The sequence below is a fragment of the Typopeltis vanoorti genome, chromosome 10, assembly GCF_054136105.1.
Source record: "Typopeltis vanoorti isolate ZY-2024b chromosome 10, IOZ_Tvanoo_1.0, whole genome shotgun sequence".
Lineage (NCBI taxonomy): Eukaryota > Metazoa > Arthropoda > Arachnida > Uropygi > Thelyphonidae > Typopeltis > Typopeltis vanoorti.
The window spans coordinates 64,240,546-64,259,675 of NC_143558.1; the positions used below are offsets into that span (position 1 = coordinate 64,240,546).

Here is a 19,130-nt window from a genome sequence, read left to right on the forward strand (position 1 = left end):
CAACTCTGCCTGCATTGGTCCATTCCAAGATAGTTTTCTCTATTCCGATGGTTTTAATTCTGTTGGGTGAGTTATATAATTGTAGTTACTAACAGGTCAACTGGTGTGAAGGTATAAGAACAGAATTGGTTGCTACAAGCCAACTGGACTTGGAGAGCCAGATACACCACAAAAATCACTAAGAGTCAATCTAGCTTATGCTTGCACACAATGCATTCTATGCTGATTATCTTAAGAATATTTACAGCTCTTTTGACTCAGTTATGTCCATCATAGGTATTACAGATACACACAAATAAGGAAACTGCAGAGAATGATTAAAAGGTGTTTCACAATAGCATTCTTGATTAGTAACATGATTTGTTATCACAACTGTACCTAGAGATGTTTATGGCCTATGTTCTATAGACATATTTTTGTTTTACCATTAAACAGTCTGACTGAAACAAATGGACAAATTTTAATAGTGATTTAAATAATTTCATTTAATTAAACCAAGGAAAAATTAATAACATTTTAAATAGTTACAATAAAAAAAAAGATCCAATTATTGAGAAATATTCACACACACACACACACACAGTGTATTCAGGTTAATTGGGAATAGCATAATTTGGCCCAATTAAGTGGCTGCTCCATTTAAACAAAGTTGCACATTAACCCTCCAGTACTGACACAGGTAGATTGAATGCCTAACTCTTGCGCATCCTGTGATTTCCATGGGATAGCCTCTATTTTGCTTCTTTCTACTGAGATCCTGCTTTTTCGACAAGCAATGCTCTCTCTCTCTCTCTCTCTCACACACACACACACACACATTGGACATATATTACTTATTTTATCTCTTTTAACTTTCATCAATAGAGAGTTGTGATTACCTTCAGTGAGTGGGATGAAGTTGCAGTTTTGAGTGCAATCTCTACCCCACATGAGCATTTTATGCTACAAGTTGAGATGCCTTCTAAAAATACCTAAGTCTAATCTTTAAAGTTACCTGTGACATAACTATCAACAAATTAAATAACTGCATTAACTTTAATGAAAGTACAGGCATTTCATACTGAAATTAACAGTACATCATCAGTGTCTAGAAACAAGAAAATCAAAGCACAGGAATACAAGGTACATAAAACAATTGGTTTACCAATTAAAAATGGTTGCCACGAGCTAGAAATAAATATATTAATAAATAATATTAAACCCATTTTTGATGTTTACATAAAATGAGAATCTCTTAAATTTTTCAGAGAGAGAGCATGAGAGAGAGACAGTTGTTCCCATTTAAGTTAAGACAATCTAAAAGGGCTTCGCAACTTTCTTTGAAAAGGCTTTCATATTTAAAACTGCATCTATAAAGAAGACAAGCTTCATTCCACCAGATACTGTGTATAGTTTCAATGCTATGCTGTGCCAGACCAGACTTTTGAGGTTTCATGTATTCAATGTAATACCGATGTTCATTAATTTTTTTTTTCTACAGAACAGCCTGTCTGTCCAAAGTATGTCAAATTACATTCGCAAAGAATATGGTAAACATAAACGTTTGCTAATGATAGAGGTGATAGTTTGTCTTTTGTAGATAGTAACAGATGAAAGAGTCCAACACCACCCAACACAAAAACTAGGGGTCATTAATACACTTGAAAAAAGGGCTTTGAAGATTTGCTCCAGTGAACAAGCACTTAAAGATGAATTAAAAGTTAATAACAATACCTTCCTAAAAAGATGGTTACAGCCAAAATACTATCAACAAAATTCTGTATACGGACCTCACTTAAAAACAAAAATAAACAAGACTACAATAAAACTGTAACCATTCCATACATGAAAGGGATATCAGACAAAATAAACAGGATACTACCAAAATATAACTTTAAAGCCACCTTTAAACTTACTGCAACATTAAAGAACTTACTCAACTCATCCAAGGATCCACTCCTTCCACTGGCCCACCCTAGAGTACACCGTATTCATTGCACCTGTAATTTGAGCTCATCATCATCAAATTCCTGCCATGTACCCTCAAGGGGTGTACAGGATATGACAGTACTACATGAAAAATTTACATCATTATTAACTTCCTATCAACAACTTTCCTCCAAATCAGTCTGTTACTTGTCAAGACTCCAACATTATCAGATCTTATATTTCTATCGTCTAAGGCACTTTGTACCGTATCAATCCACCTATATCTTGGTCTTCCTCTGGGTCGTTTTCCTGCCAACCTGGCAGAGAACATTGTTTTGCTAATCTTTCCTCTCCCATTCTATTTAAGTGATCATACCACCTGAGATTAGCTCTGCTAACGCATTCCTGGATGCTGACAATGTCAAGTTCTTTCCTAATATCCTCATTTTTAATATGATATTGCCATTGATGCCATCTGTTCATGCCTCTAATCTTTCTCAGGACTCTCATATCTGTGATCTCTAGTCTTTGGTCAAGTGTTTTACTTCTGACCCAGCTCTCAGATCCATAAGTTAAAACTGGTTTGAACACTGTCTTGGACACACAATTCCTATCAGAAAAAAGGAACATAAACGACACATTAAATATAATTAACTTTAACTATGGTCAAGCTGGTCTTTTTGATCATGCCCTGAACACTTTACATAGATTTGACTGGAAAAGCACCTGTTGTTTACATCCACCAAAACATGGTAAACGACACATTAAATATAATTAACTATGGTCAAGCTGGTCTTTTTGATCATGCTCTGAACACTTAACATAGAACTGACTGGAAAAGCACTTGTTGTTTACATCCCATCAAAACGTGGTATGAACGTAAATTTAAGGAGGCCTGTGAGATGCTTATCAATCACCCTAATCTTAACAATAATGATGGTCTAAAAATCTCAAACATATGGAAGGCACATATTCTACCCACTTAACCTTTCTCCCTAAGAGTTAATTTTAAATAGAACCATAGATAATCCAGGAACCTAAATCTAACATAACAATTGTCATGTTAAATTAGGACATCATTTTCACTGTAACAAAACTATCTATATGAAAGAATGTTTCTCTGATGTTGTCTTAAATATTCTTGTTGAGAAGCTTATACGCTGGTTAAACATGATAACTAATATTTAAGGAATTGACAGCGTATACTAGAAATATAGATTAAATAAACTTTAATATATACTTTCCGATATTTCGGCGAACGTCACGTTGCCATCTTCTTGGGAACTTACTACAAAGACACGTGCACACAAGTACTAATAACAGCAAATGAGACTGAATCTAGGAAGCTAGCGTTTTCCTAAAGTCCTGATGGTGCCCCCTGGCGGGCTATATTGGTAGTTCTTGGCCTTTGGGCTGAAGTTCTTCTGATAAAAGTTTCCCAAATTTGGGGCAGTCTCATGCATCCAAATTTGTTGAGGTTTGGCATGTTCCTAAGGGCCGAGGCTGATTCCATGAATAGTCTTTCATACTTGAACTTGCTGCGGTGTATTACTGTGGCTTTCTTCCATCTTATTCTGTGGCGAGTATCCAGAGCGTGGTCTGCAAGCCCAGAGTGGCTGTACTGGTGAAATCGGATGTAACCTTGTGTTCTGAGATTCTGATATTTGCTGTCCTGCCTGTTTGACCAAAGTAGGACAGTTTACAGCTGCAAGGGACCTGGTATACACCAGGTAGGTCTAGGGGAAGTGGTTGGTCTTTGGTGGAGCGGATAAGGGATGCCAGTTTTCTATGTGGTCTGTAACAAGTGGTCAAGTCATGTTTTTTTAAGATTTTATTGATTTTTTCCGAGGTGCCTCGGATGTAGGGAATGGTGATGGATTTAGAGTAATCTTTTTTGTGAAGGGGAGGGGGTGGTGGGTTGTGGATAACTGGGTTAAGTATTTTTTGGATTTTTTGGAGGGAGTATAGAAAACCTTACACTCCAACATAATGGTCAGTTTTGATGTCTCCTCCCTATTCACGAATGTCCCCCTCAAAGAAACCTTAGAGCTAATCCAAGCTAAATTTCCTCCCGATATCTCAGCCCTATTTCAGTTTACAATGAACTCAGGCTATTTCGTTTGGCAGGAAAAATTCTACAAACAGATAGAGGGGACAGCAATGGGTTCACCACTTTCCCCACCCTTGGCCAACTTCTTCATGGAGACGTTTGAAGAGAAAGCCTTAAACTCAGCCCCACAAAAACCTACCATATGGCTTCGCTACGTCGATGATGTTTTCGCTATTTGGCCACATGGCCCGGATTCACTCCTCTCCTTCCTAACACACTTAAACAACCAACACCCTAGAATCAAATTCACCCTGGAAAAAGAAGAAAACAATAACCTCCCCTTCCTAGACACACTAGTCACCCGCCATCCTGATGGAACCTTGGTTTTCTCAGTTTATAGAAAACCCACCCATACAGGCAGATACATTCACGAACAATCCCATCACCCCCCCTCACAACAATATGGAGTTATTAAGACATTATTCAACAGGGCAAAAATATTCTGTTCTAATGATCAAGCCCTAACCACTGAACTAAATCACATCCGTGACACTTTCTCAGCCAACGGCTACCCCCTCCAAAAAATCCAAAAAATACTTAACCCAGTTATCTACAACCCACCACCCCCTCCCCTTCACAAAAAAGATTACTCTAAATCCATCACCATTCCCTACATCCGAGACACCTCGGAAAAAATCAATAAAATCTTAAAAAAACATGACTTGACCACTTGTTACAGACCACATAGAAAACTGGCATCCCTTATCCGCTCCACCAAAGACCAACCACTTCCCCTAGACCTACCTGGTGTATACCAGGTCCCTTGCAGCTGTAAACTGTCCTACTTTGGTCAAACAGGCAGGACAGCAAATATCAGAATCTCAGAACACAAGGTTACATCCGATTTCACCAGTACAGCCACTCTGGGCTTGCAGACCACGCTCTGGATACTCGCCACAGAATAAGATGGAAGAAAGCCACAGTAATACACCGCAGCAAGTTCAAGTATGAAAGACTATTCATGGAATCAGCCTCGGCCCTTAGGAACATGCCAAACCTCAACAAATTTGGATGCATGAGACTGCCCCAAATTTGGGAAACTTTTATCAGAAGAACTTCAGCCCAAAGGCCAAGAACTACCAATATAGCCTGCCAGGGGGCACCATCAGGACTTTAGGAAAACGCTAGCTTCCTAGATTCAGTCTCATTTGCTGTTATTAGTACTTGTGTGCACGTGTCTTTGTAGTAAGTTCCCAAGAAGATGGCAACGTGACGTTCGCCGAAATATCGGAAAGTATATATTAAAGTTTATTTAATCTATATTTCTAGCTGTCGATTCCTTAAATATTAGTTATCATGTCTTAAATAGAATATAGCTTTGATGTAGTAAATTTATTTTATTTCATTTATTTATTGTGATTTTATTTTATTTTCACTAGAGGTCAGGCCAGCAGAATAACCGTTGATCAAATCATTGTTTCTTCAGCATACTATGTGAAATGTAATTTACCATATTTACAACTTGGTCTAGTACAGGTTTTAACATTGCCAGTAATGTTTTTTGATACTAGGGATTCTCTGTGCAAAAACAGTTCATAGATATAATATTTAGGTTTATTTTCTTTGCAAGGGTAACATCCTTTAATAGAGCCTACCATCGATGGAGCACTGTCCGTTACAAATTCCTACACACAGCTCCCATGAAATTTTAAAATTTTCTAAATATGACGTATACTTCAAAAATATCTTGGTCTGTTGTACGTTCAGTAAGTTCTGTGCAGCATACAAATTGATTCGCTATTTCATTTTCATTAATGAAATGAACGAATCCTAGTATATGAGCTATACTGCTAATGTCAATTAGCAGTATAGTGGACTCATCAATTTGTAAAGCAAAATGTTGCTTGGAAAGTTTATTGGTAAATGTTTTCTCAATATCATCTGACATATCTTTAATTTTATTTTTTATTGTATCATACGAATGAGAAATTTTCATAATTTCCTTTTTTGCTTCGTCACCAACATAATGTTTACTATTTCACAACATGGTGGTAAAATAAGAGATTCTGCTACCTTATATGATGCAAGCTGTACCTTATTGGAAATTTTAAGTCTTTTCAAAATATTTTACCTGTTTGTCTTGAATATCCAACAACCTCATGAAATAATCTTTAGTTTCTGAAACAAGAGTGCCGTACTTCGTAGTAAAGTGGCATTTCAACTTAGCAGGAACCATTGCGCTATTGGATAGTTTTTCTCCGCATACAAGACACTGGGGAATAGGACATTCTTCCTCACTGATCCATGTAAAACATGGAATTTAAATATTCGTCTGAATATTGTCTATTAATTTTTCTTACTTTACTACTTATAATGCTTCTTCTGTATGAGATGTATTTGCAGCAATATTATTACTACTACTTCCAGTTGCACTTGCCCAATCATTAATATTTCCTTCGGAATCACGTTTTTGTTTAATAATAAATTTAACACACACAAACCAAACAGACATCACTGAGTGACTGTAAAAGAGATGCTCCTTCCCACCCCTCTTGCAAACACATGACCTATAAACGATATTCTATTTGTTTAGAAAACAATGCAGATAGCAGTCTTCGGTTATTAGGATCAGAGTAGCCTGTTACACTCAGAACTGTCAAGTGACATCCTTCACGGGCAGAACACTTGTAACCAGTTCATGGAACACAAGTATTCCGGGGAAGACTGGTTAAGAACCACTGCTCTAGAGTAACAAAAAAACAAGAGATGATTTTACAACAAATCTGGTCTTCCTTAATCTATCAGCAGTATACAGCAACCCATGAACCAGCAGTCAGCATAAAAGTAAATGCATGCTTTCTGTTAAACATTTTCAAATATTATTTACTAGAAATATTAACTGTTGTTACTTTGCTTGTAGTATTTTAATTTATTTGCGCTATTTTATGATGAAGTGAAACAAAGTTTTTTCACAAAACTAGTCAAATTATTATTATTTTTTTTTTACTTCTTTGTGAGTAGTTTAATACCAGAAAATAGTGATCCTAATATGTCCTTTCTCTGCAGAAGCTTACACAATAAGTCCATATTCACTTGAAAGGCATATTCTATATTTGAAAATGGGAAATTCAAATACAGAGTATTCAAACATGTATAGCATTCAAGTGAAAATAAGACTAATGAGTAATCTATAACCTATACTGATAGATTTTTCTTTTAAAATCTGAGAAAGACACCAAGGGATATCTGTATTTGAATTTCTTCTAAAAATACTGAATGTTGATGATTCACCAAATCCACTTTATATATAAAAATATACACACACAAACTTTTTCCGAACTCTGCGCAAATCCTTCCTAGCATTCAGATTTTTTTAAAGAAAAAGAATATTATTTTACTATCTAGTATAATTCTAGTCCATGAAAAATTCTTAACTAATTTGTTTATTGAAAATGTGCTGTGTTTTCCTGCATAAGGAACTTCAAAATTCATGTTGATTTTCAACAGCACTGAGAAAGAGACAAAAGGTTTTCACCTGTTACAAAATCTTTTTGTAACAGGTGAAAACTACTCTACTGAGTACACTATCTTATTCAGTTCAGTTGTCATGCAATTTTTTTTTAATGTGAACCCCACCCATGAAGGGTTGTAAATCCATTACACATTTGTAGCACTGAGTAGACTAAGGATTAGATGATTCAAGAATTTGTTGAAGAGACTGAACAAAAATAAATTGCATTCAAATGGGCATGATATTTCTTATATTTAATCAAATCTAATGACCCTAGATCAAGTGGCAAACTTTTTTCTAAAATTATCAAAGTGAATCCATCGGGAAAACATCAATTACAATACTAGGCATTATCACACAAACTGCAAGCTAAAGAATATATTCATATGTTGTATGCTTTACTTACCACCTTATAACGGAACAGTTTGTTTTCTGGTGAGACATCAAATTTGATTGAATAATATCTATCTTTAAAACCATCTTCCCATAGTCTAAAATAAAGCCAATAAGAGGAAAAAATATACAATGGATATTTATGTAAAATACTATCCAACCTATTCATTATTCTAACAAAGTAATCCTAAAATTTAAAAATCTGGTAACTTTACATTTAACTACATTTAAAAGTATGAAAGCATAAAGGAAGCTGTGAAGTTACTATATCTTAGTAAATTAGTAAATACGAAAATATTTGTAACAAAGTGACAAACTGTAGGCTTTCGGCATAAAAGAACCTGAGTGTTTTATATTCACTTTTAAGAATTCAAAAATGGTGTTTTTAATACTTGGAAATTTGAAAATGCATAAATTGGTACACATATTTTAATATTATGATATACAGTATAGTATAATAATATATTTTTATGCATATTACTGCTTTAAAATTTTAGTGTTTTTATTTTTATTATTTTTTTTTTAATATTTCAAACTGTCTGGTCAACATCTGAATTAATCAATAGTCCATTTACCTTGAGAATATTTTTCTGCTTTAGAATTAACATATTTTCAAGGTAAATGGAATCTGGTGAAGAATAAGCAGGAGAAAAGTTTACATCTGGTATAACCTTTTTTCCTGCTTATTCTTCAACAGCTGTGAATGTGGGTAATATTTTAGCAGCACGTTTACACTTATTTATTTCTTATGTCTGTGCATGAAAAACATTCAAACAAGATAGTTCACGATCACCAATTAACTAAATATATATCTCTTAATTTAATTAAGAGATGAAGTCCACTCTTCTAATAAAAATACCAAACATGTATTCAAAGTAACCAATAACTTGACCTAACAGTTCCAGTTTGCTGTTGTTTGCATCATTAAACAGTCACGATTATCCGATTTTCTGTCATATAAAGTCTCTTGAATTCTCACTTTCACTTGCAATATTCCCCTATTCCGCTGAGTTGTCTACTGCTATTGGTCATATTTTAGTTCTTATATAACAACTCTGTAGACAAGAAGTCACAAACTTATGACATAAGTGATGTACATGAACAAATGGTTCAACAGAATGAAAGAACTATCATCTTGAAAAAGTATGGTTAGGATCCAAGTTCACTAGAACAGGGTTATTAATGCATTAATGCTGGGGCAAGAAGAAACTTCTTTGACTACCCACCTGCCCTTCATCTGAGAGGTTTCTTCTTGCACAATGGATCTTCTTGTTTGCATATCAGCAAACATAATTGGGGTTAGTTCATTAAAACCAAATTTGCAGGAGGTGGAGGAATGATACATTAGAAACCAATATTAATGAGATCCTATACTTGGTTGATATATTTAAATTAGTAAAGGGTATAAAATACATGAACTGACATTAATGAGGCATGAGCCATGTGAAAATTATCAGCAAATATAAAGGGGAGAAAGAACAGATTTGAACAGAAATACTTTCATTAGAGGTCAATGAATTACTAAAAATTTACACTTGTGGTATTATCTGTGAGTGTGCAAATTAGTAAATACATGTGATTTAATAACTTCCAGACATGCATATTTGCATTTATGATGGGCATAATTAAAAAGAAAAAATTCTAAGGAGAGGGAAAGAGATTTGGTTGTGAAATATAAATAACTATGCTGAGGAGCTTATCCAATGATCTAATAACATTGATCAGGTGATTGATCTAGGAGTGGCAGAAATACGTGTGGGTTGATGGTGCAGCAAATGATCTTGTATATACAATTTATTGTATATACAAGATCATTTACAATTGCTTGTTATGTGTATTTATTTCTATTTTCCTTTGTTTTCTAAGAATTTTCTTTTATTCACTAATGGTCAGTGTACACTTTTCTTTACATAGTAATATATACATAAATAATTTCCACTAATGAGTGGAATTATCCACCTGTTCGATAATTGTACCTTTATCATTAATTTTATTTTTCCTCCATTATTTGTCAGGGGCTCTTTTATCTTATCAACCACGGATATCCCACCATATGTGGGTTATCTGTGAGTGGAGATACTAGTCTCCAATAAAGTACAGGGTGATTATAATTAAAGTTCACATGTAACTGGTAACTACTCAACACAATAATTTAATATTTAACATGATGAGCGCAGCAATGGAATTTCGTTCTGCACAAAAATCAATGTTAGATCTAAAAGTTGCCACTAGGGAAATACATGCCGCTGCAATACTGTAGCAAATAATTCAAAACATCATAAAATGTAATGGAACATTGTACAGTTACACAACAACATGTTCAATGTGCTGTCCTCCATTGTCAGCAACACAATCACAAAACTGCAAATATTCATAGAAGCAGCATCTGCTACGAATCACTCTCCCAACCTCCACAAGTGTAGTTGCATCCAGCCTATGGAGGGTGTCATGTTAGGAGTCATACTATTTCAGTCACAATATGAACTGTTCTAATGATTTAGTTTAGTGCCTGCGCTTGTCACAATTATAATCTGTGCCATGAAAATGTGGCTAACAGCAAGTTATATCAAACTAAGTAGGTTAACCTGAAGGTGCTTCAGAGACTAAACTTTAGCCAGTGAATAAAACTTAGCTCTGAAACTTCCAATGGCATTTAGAGCTACTCAAACATCTTGAAAATATTCTGGTTGCAAACAAGTTATTCTTTCTTGAATTCATACAAGCATTATATGGCTGATGTTTTGTTTTTTTGATGTCCCAACCTAGAACATGCAGGAAAAACAGAATATCGTTAATTCCTAGAAGCTACAAGTAAACCATTAATATTTATATGATTACTTCAAGGCTATGAAATGATTTTAAGCTATGGTTAAATTTGAAAAACAAATCTTTACCTCACATCATCTGGAGGTTCTTCATCAGATTCATCCTCTTCTAATTTTCTTTTTGTACCTGAACTAACATCTTCGGTTCTCCTTTTCCCATCTGAACTTCCAATTTTGCTCTCGCCCTCCTAGAAAATGATAATCACTGCATGAATTCATGCATGCACATAATACAAGTTGGAAAAGTATACAAATAATATTACAGGTGCATTTGTAACATTGCATTTCATGTCCTACTTGTAATTGTTCATGACTGTCTCCTGTTAATAAGATAAGAAATAAAGAGTAAAAAATTAGGAATTATTTATTTTTTTATTTTTACTAGGCTCAAGCAGGTTAGGTGATGATGCTAGAGTTTTGTTCATAAAAATGGGATCCCCAATGTAAAGGTGATGTTGACTAAAAGAAAGAATCATTTTTCATAGAAATCACTGCTGTCGCTTTGTCTCTGGGTAGGAAAATCATGGATTGCATAATTTTACTACCCAAAATCATCCAAATACACTTGCAAAATTATGTTCCCAGTAATATTACATAATATTATGTAATATTATGTTCCCAGGACATAATTAACACAAGCCAGCATTTGAAATCACAGGTACTTAAGTGTAACTCTACTGCACGCATCACTCATGCCGTGAAGTCAGTCATGTTACTGCTGCAGTAAAAATGGTTCGATTTTGTTCAATTTAGCAAAAATTATAACTACTCAACAATTTTTCCTCATAGTCTTACATATTAATACATTATCAAAAATTATGAAGACAACTACTGTGTATGAGCAAAACTTTCATTTAATATAAACCAAAAGGAACACTTGACGTTTTGACCTTCATATCAAGGTATGAAGATATTAAACTAAATCTTGAGCATACATATATACAAAGAAACAAGCTGCACTACAATCTACATGGTTTGCTAAAGTTGCTGACAACCATTACAACAATTATTGGCCTGAACTCTGGTGAGGAGAAAAAAAAAAAAAACTTTACTACATCAAAGCTAGAGTTCGATTATTATTATTTAACACCTCCAGGGAGTCCAAGGACTCATCAAGGGAGAGTGTGTCAACAGCATCGAACGATTGGTCCCCTTCCAACTATTAACCGTGCTCAAACTTACTTAATTGAGCCAAGTAAGTAGCAGAGGCTTTACCAATCGACCAACCTTTGCTGGTTGGTCGATTGGTAGAGCATCTGGCACTATTGTTATGGAAAGTCGGGTTTTAAGCAGACCATGCCTTGAATACTCCTTCATACAGGATCAAATGGAAGAAAACAAAAGTGCTACAAAGAAGTCGTTATAAGTCAGAGAGATTGTTTTTGGAATCCACAGTAGCTTTAAAACATACTCCAAACCTTAACAAATATAGCTGTATAAATTTCCCCAAAATCTGGGAGACAGTCATTTTCAGATCTCATTAATACTTGTTTTCTCTCTTTTACCAACATAGATGGCACTTAATTAAGACTTTAGTTCCTCGTGTTGTCTGTTACAATTTTTTTAAACAAGTCTCACTGCTACACCAAATTGTTGTTGTTTCATGTACTGTGAAGATGTTGGATATAATACCAGCAAAATATCATCTAATAATGTTAATAAATATTAATTATTTTCTTTTCATTCTGTGTTGTAATCAATACCGTGAAAATAAATTAAGATATACTCCAAACACAATACCTCAAATTATTTGAGGTATTGTGTTGAGTATAACATAATTGGCATATCTTACATTTTTCAAATAGAAAGCACTTCTAGCAAGTGAACTTTTAATACAAGTCGAAAAAACATAAGTGGGCTGTTTAAAAAAAAAAAAAAAAAATCAGGTGAATAATTAGTTAAATTGATGGAAAAAAGCAAATAAGCAGAGAACGAGCTCTATAGACATTTTCTTTTTTCCAGTGGGGTTTGCAACACATGAAAGGTATGTTAACTTTAGGTTAACATTAAATTGTTGTTATTTTTTTTACACAATCTGGAAATCCTGTCCTAGAGATAGAAATGACACTTTATCAAGGCACTTCAGGCCTTAAATAAGCAGGATGGTAGTCACACAGTGAGTGATGAAATTCATCTCCAACATAAAGACATTAACAAGCATCCATGCATGCCTGTGGCAAAATTTGAACTTGCAGCCATACTATGAGTTCAGCCAATTAAAATTCCTCATGAACTCCAAATTTTGTATACTTTGTGACTACTCTTAGGCTAAATTCAGTTTCATCAAGTAATGTACACCATCAGAAGTCCAATACTCTTAATTCAATAGTTATTCCATTCAAAAAAATGTTGAAAAACTAGTAAGTACTAGTTATGATATTAACACAAACTCTGTACTGATGCACCAAATGGTTTTGGGAAATACTACTGAAGGAGGCTTTTTCAAGTGCAACTGATACAGTTGACTTCAAAAGCAAGCTTGTGGGGATACCACAACAGCTTGTTATAGTGAGTGTGATTAAGAGTCTATTATAACAGTTTCTGCTATAGAAAAGAAGATGACTATATAAATAAAGGACACCCAGTATGACAAACTTAAATACAGCTAGAATGCTAATTTTATTAACTGTGAATAGATGACTCTTCAGATGAGTAAGGTTTATCAGGAAACTATTTTTTAAAGAGGCAGAGAGCAGAAAATTGTCATCCATGTAATAAGAAATGCATGCACGCACCAGAAAGCAATCATTAATCAAGCTGATTACTTTGTTGAAACAGTCTGGAATGGTAGTTTGTTTTTTTACCCTTCCCTGTTTTGAAGGCAGAACACAGTGTCTTCAAAAACAAAAATATGTTCCGTAGATGAGCACATGCAGAACTAGAACAGAAGACAAAGCTTGCAATGTTGGACAGCGATGACAGCTAGTGATAAGAATGCTAATACAAAGAGAAGCTTAAAGTTATTATTTTACAAAGGAAAATTTCTAGTTACAAAGACTTTTGCATTATCTAAAGTAAGATTATATACAATGGTCAGTTCTTTACAAGAAGTGACACACAACTAAGATAGATTTGGATGAACCGATGATAGGCAAAATATATTGTTAATAAAAAAAGAGGACAGGTTAAAATAAAAGCTAAAACAGCTAAAGCCTGTTTTAGGATTTTTTTTTTTTTTTTTTTTTTTTTTTTTAATTCCCTCCATATGAGAATATGGCAACTTCTTCAGATGAAATGACATTAATAAAGGTTACTCATATTAAAAAAGAAATTAGAACATTCATCTTGGGAATACTCTTGCATTAGTGAAGAGGAAAAAAAAAAATCCTAAAACAGGCTTTAGCTGTTTTAGCTTTTATTTTAACCTGTCCTCTTTTTTTATTAACAATATATTTTGCCTATCATCGATTCATCCAAATCTATCTTAGTTGTGTGTCACTTCTTGTAAAGAATTGACCATTGTATATAATCTTACTTTAGATAATGCTAAAGTCTTTGTAACTAGAAATTTTCCTTTGTAAAATAATAACTTTAAGCTTCTCTTTGTATTAGCATTCTTATCACTAGCTGTCATCGTTGTCCAACATTGCAAGCTTTGTCTTCTGTTCTAGTTCTGCATGTGCTCATCTACGGAACATATTTTTGTTTTTGAAGACACTGTGTTCTGCCTTCAAAACAGGGAAGGGTAAAAAAATAAACTACCATTCCACAGTAAAAGTAGTATGACAGAAAGCACAGAAGACCACAGTAAAAGCTTGGTAAGAAAGCCACTGTGGTAAACTAAATAATATACACGAAGGATACCATGAGTTTCTCATAGCATTTCACCAAATATTATGTCAAAGTGGGAAAATAAATAAGCTAAAAGAGTGCTTATGGAATTTCTCTTGTGAAATCCATTCAGGCAATTTCAGGCTTGTTAGAGCCATCAACATAATGCAGAAGCTGAGCAGCTTTAGATGTCCTCATTATTTGGAAAGGGAAGTGGACTGATAATCAAAATACATATAAATCTTCCCTTGTTTTGGAAGAGGTTAAGACAGGAAATGCCTCTGGAGAGTGAATAAGTGTTAAAAAAATTTTTAATCCCTCTGTGGTAAAAGACTAAGAGAAACACTTAGAAAGTATCTAGCAGGAGATGATTTTTCTCAGTAATCATTATAGAAGAGGCAAAAGTTGAAATAGACAAAATTTATAACTGATGAGGGAGTTAGGAAGCCCACACACACACCTATGACAGTAATCCTTCAATTATCTGACCACTGGCGAAATCAGTCAGACAACTGAAGGTACAGTTAATGATGCCGCACTACAAGTTATTTGATACATTAATCCATTCAAGGGTTGGTTAATTGAGGGTATGGTTAGACATAGGTTGTTTAACTGTATTTAGACAGCTGTTCACTAAGGTGAGAGTAACAGAGAATGGAAGACTGTTTTAACCAAATGACATGACATATTTCAATTTCACTCAAAACAATCATTGTGAAATTAAAGAAAAGAATCACTACTAGACTAAAGTAACAAAAGGTAGAGAAAAATTAATGTGCTTTTTAAACTAAAAAAAGTGAAATGAAAAAACTCAATGATATAAATAATTTTGAATAATCTCTGATACTATTTGTTAACTAAAGAGAATTACAGATGTGCATGGTAAAAACCAAACTTATTAATTGAAAGCAACATAAGATGTGTACAAACATGCTAAAGTGGTTAGTACTTAAGGTGTCATCATCATCAAATTCCTGACAGGCACCCTCAATGGGTGTACAGGATATTATGATAGTACTACATGAAAAAGTTACATCATTACTAACTTCCTATCAACAATTTTCCTCCAAATCAATCTGTTATCTGTCATTATTGCAACATTATCAGATCTTAGCTTTCTGTCTTCTAAGGCACTTTTTACTGTATCAATCCACCTATATCTTGGTCTTTTTCCTGCAAACCTCTCAGAGAACATTTGTTTTGCTACTCTTTCCTCTCCCAGTCTGTTTAAGTGACCATACCACCTGAGATTAGCTCAGCTAATACATTCCTGGATGCTAACAATCTCAAGTTCTCTCTAATATCCTCGTTTTTAACAAGATACTGCCATTGATGCCATCTGTTCACTCCCCAAATCTTTCTCGGGACTCTCATATCTGTGGTCTCTAGTCTTTGGTCAAGTATTTTATTTCTAATCCAGCTCTCAGATCCATAAGTTAAAATTGGTTTGAACACTGTCTTGTATATAGCTACTTTTTCACGGTAAAGGTTTAAAATTCCTGGAGGGGGGGGGGGTTGCTTAAGGGTCAAAGCTTTATAACTGACAGGAGACCTCCATGTAGCCTTTTAAGAAATGTGGAGAACTGACCAGGGCTTCTGACATAAAGTTCAATCCTCACCTTCTTGGAGTGCACCCTGTTAGGTATCTACAATGTAAAAGAAGCCCTAAACAAAAAGCTGAGAACAACACAACATCGCATGGAGAGAAGTATGCTAAAAATAACATTAGGAGATAGGAAGACAAATACCTGGATAAGATCTCAAACAGGTGTGATGGATATTGTAAAATACATTAAACAGGCTAAGCGGAGATGGGCTAGCCATATTGCCAGATGCAGCGACGGGAAATGGACTAGAAAAACAACAGAGTGGAGACCAATGGATGGAGCAAGACAAAGAGGAAGACCAAGAAGAAGGTGGAGGGATGAACTGGAACAAATGCAGGAGTAAGATGATGGGAGAGGCAGAAAACCAAGTGGTCTGGAAAACCATAGGGGAGACCTTCATCCAGCAGTGGGCAGAACCAAAAGGTTGAAGAAGGTGATGGTCTGTTAAACAAGGTCCCCTGTTGTTTTCATCAGAGAACCAGAGTGAACAGTGCAAAGTCAGCTACTGGAACAAATCCCAACTGATATTCAGCAGAGCTAAGACTGGTACTATCAAAGTTAGAAGCATCAATGGAAAAGAAATGAAATTAGCAGAAGAATTAGGTAAGTACCAGACAGGTAAGATCTTCCTAAGCAACAAATACAAAATATTATATTCAGGTAATGACAATGAGAGAAAAGTGGGGATAGCTATAGGATTCAACACCAAATATGAGGATAATCTTGAATGGTAGGCAATATCAAGTAGAATCATATAGGCAAATATCAGAATGTGGAACTGCACAATGAGACTTTCTTGTGCTTATGTTTCCACAGAAGGTTCTACCAAGGAAGAAATGAAGGAATTTGAGGCATTAGAAAAGGCGGCTGACACAATGAAAAAGGAAATGTTCATCCTTGTTGGAGATCTAAACAGCAGAGTAGAAAATTATTACCAGACATATAGAAATGTCTGGGGAAAATTTGAAGAAAAGCTCAAAGCTAATAATAATGGTAAATGCCTACTGGATTGACATGGATTAAATATTACTAACACCATGTTCCAACATAAAAATGTGCACCAGTCACATGGAGAGAAGATGCAAGAAATCAGAAAAGTCTCGTTAACTATGGTAAATATAGTTCATAGTGATCTTTAAATCTTTAAAGATTATATAATATTTAATCATGTTGTTTACTGTTGATAGTGGTGTTTCCCCCACTGGTTTAGGACACAAGAATATACAAAGGATTTGAAATAAGAAGTGATCATCTCGTGAGCAGGATAAAACTGATTTTCATATCGAAAAGAATAGTGTGTAAGAAAGTTTTAAAACAGATCAAAGTTCAGCAGCTTTCAAATACACCAACATCACTGAAAAAAAAAAAATGAAACCTTGGAGATTCAATGGCAAACCCTGAAATAAATATTGATTGATTCAGCCTAAGAGGCATATGGTGAGGTTGCCTGTAAGAATAGAAAAATCAGAACTCCTTGGTGAATTGTGGAAGTTAAAGAGGCAGTGAAGAAAACGAAGAAAGCATATCGAAAGTAGTTGAAAGTAAGTCAGCTTGTGCTCTATGAGAATACAGAGAAAATGTGTAAAAAAGTGAAGTACTATGTAAAACTAGTAAAACAAATGTTATGGGAAGACTTTGATAAGAATACAGAAAATAAATTATTTAAATTAAGGGGATATTAAATCCCACATTGTTTTAAAACCGAATAAGAAACTCAAAGATTGGAATCAGAGAGTTTCATGCCGATATAGAAAACTATAAAGTATCGGCGACACTAGCGTTAGCCAATGCAAGTGACCCTAGTACGTAGTACAATACCAGACAACTCGTAGCAAAGGTGGTGAAGTTCTGATCGCTATTCTTAGGTATTTTCCATAATGTAAAGACACATTTCTTAGGAAATGTATGCTGTTATTACATTATGGTGGAAGGTCACTACACAGACCGGTTTCAGCCTTTTTTGAGGCTTCATCAGTGAGTAGCTAGACCAATTAATACCAAAGTGTATAGCGAAAAGAACTTATATACTCTGCTATACGAGTTTCCAAACAGGTGCAACCATTAAGTTACTTAAATATAAAGAGCTAATAAGCTTCATTTCGGCGATATAAACATTATTTAAATTATAATAATGTAATTTAAATAACGTTTATATTGCTGAAATGAAGCTTAATATTTATATTTATATTTAAGTAACTTAATGGATGCACCTGTTTGGAAACTCGTATAGCAGAGTATATAAGTTCTTTTCGCTATACACTTTGGTATTAATTGGTCTAGCTACTCACTGATGAAGCCTCAATAAAGGCTGAAACCGGTCTGGGTACTGACCTCCCACCATAATGTAATAACAGCATACATTTCCTAGGAAATGTGTTTTTACATTATGGAAAATACCTAAGAATAGCGATCAGAACTTCACCACCTTTGCTACGAGTTGTCTGGTATTTTACTACGTACTAGGGTCACTTGCATTGGCTAACGCTAGTGTCGCCGATACTTTATAGTTTTCTATATCGGCATGAAACTCTCTGATTCCAATCTTTGAGTTTCTTATTCGGTTTTAAAACAATGTAGGATTTAATATCCCCTTAATTTAAATAATGTTTATATCGCCGAAATGAAGCTTATTAGCTCTTTATATTTAAGTATACAGAAAATAAATATTAGTAAGGTGGCAAAATATTTTGGAGGCTATTGAGAAAGCTTAGAAATTGAGGAAAAACTACTGTGAAAGGAATCAAATATAATAAAGGGGACATGAAAACTGAAGATAAAGATATGGAAGACTGCTAAATGATATAAACAGTGTTAGCACTGTGATAGGAAACTCCCAACGGCAATGTAGTCAGGAATAATAACCATACTTGAAGTAGAAAAGTCATCAAAAACCTGAGAAGTGGAAGGCAGCTGGAATAGAAGAAATTTGACCAGAAATGCTTTTACAGTTTTACAAAATTTCACAGTGATTGCATTGCATAATTCAGAAGGCCTGGTCAGGGGGTTGAATTCCAGATGATTGGAGTAGAGCTCTCATAGTACCCATCTATAAAAATGGAAATAAA

The 19,130-nt window shown here is 34.5% G+C and overlaps 1 protein-coding gene across 1 annotated transcript in view; it reads right to left on the reverse strand.

The window, feature by feature from the left end:
- Rat1 (5'-3' exoribonuclease 2 Rat1) overlaps positions 1–19,130 on the reverse strand; it is a 365,027-nt gene that overhangs the window by 123,896 nt on the left and 222,001 nt on the right. The window contains exons 19-20 of the mRNA XM_090399598.1: positions 10,757–10,875; positions 7,876–7,960 (exon numbers count right to left, since the gene is read on the reverse strand). Coding sequence (XP_090255724.1) covers positions 7,876–7,960; positions 10,757–10,875 — 204 coding nt within the window. The remainder of the gene's footprint in view (positions 1–7,875; positions 7,961–10,756; positions 10,876–19,130) is intronic.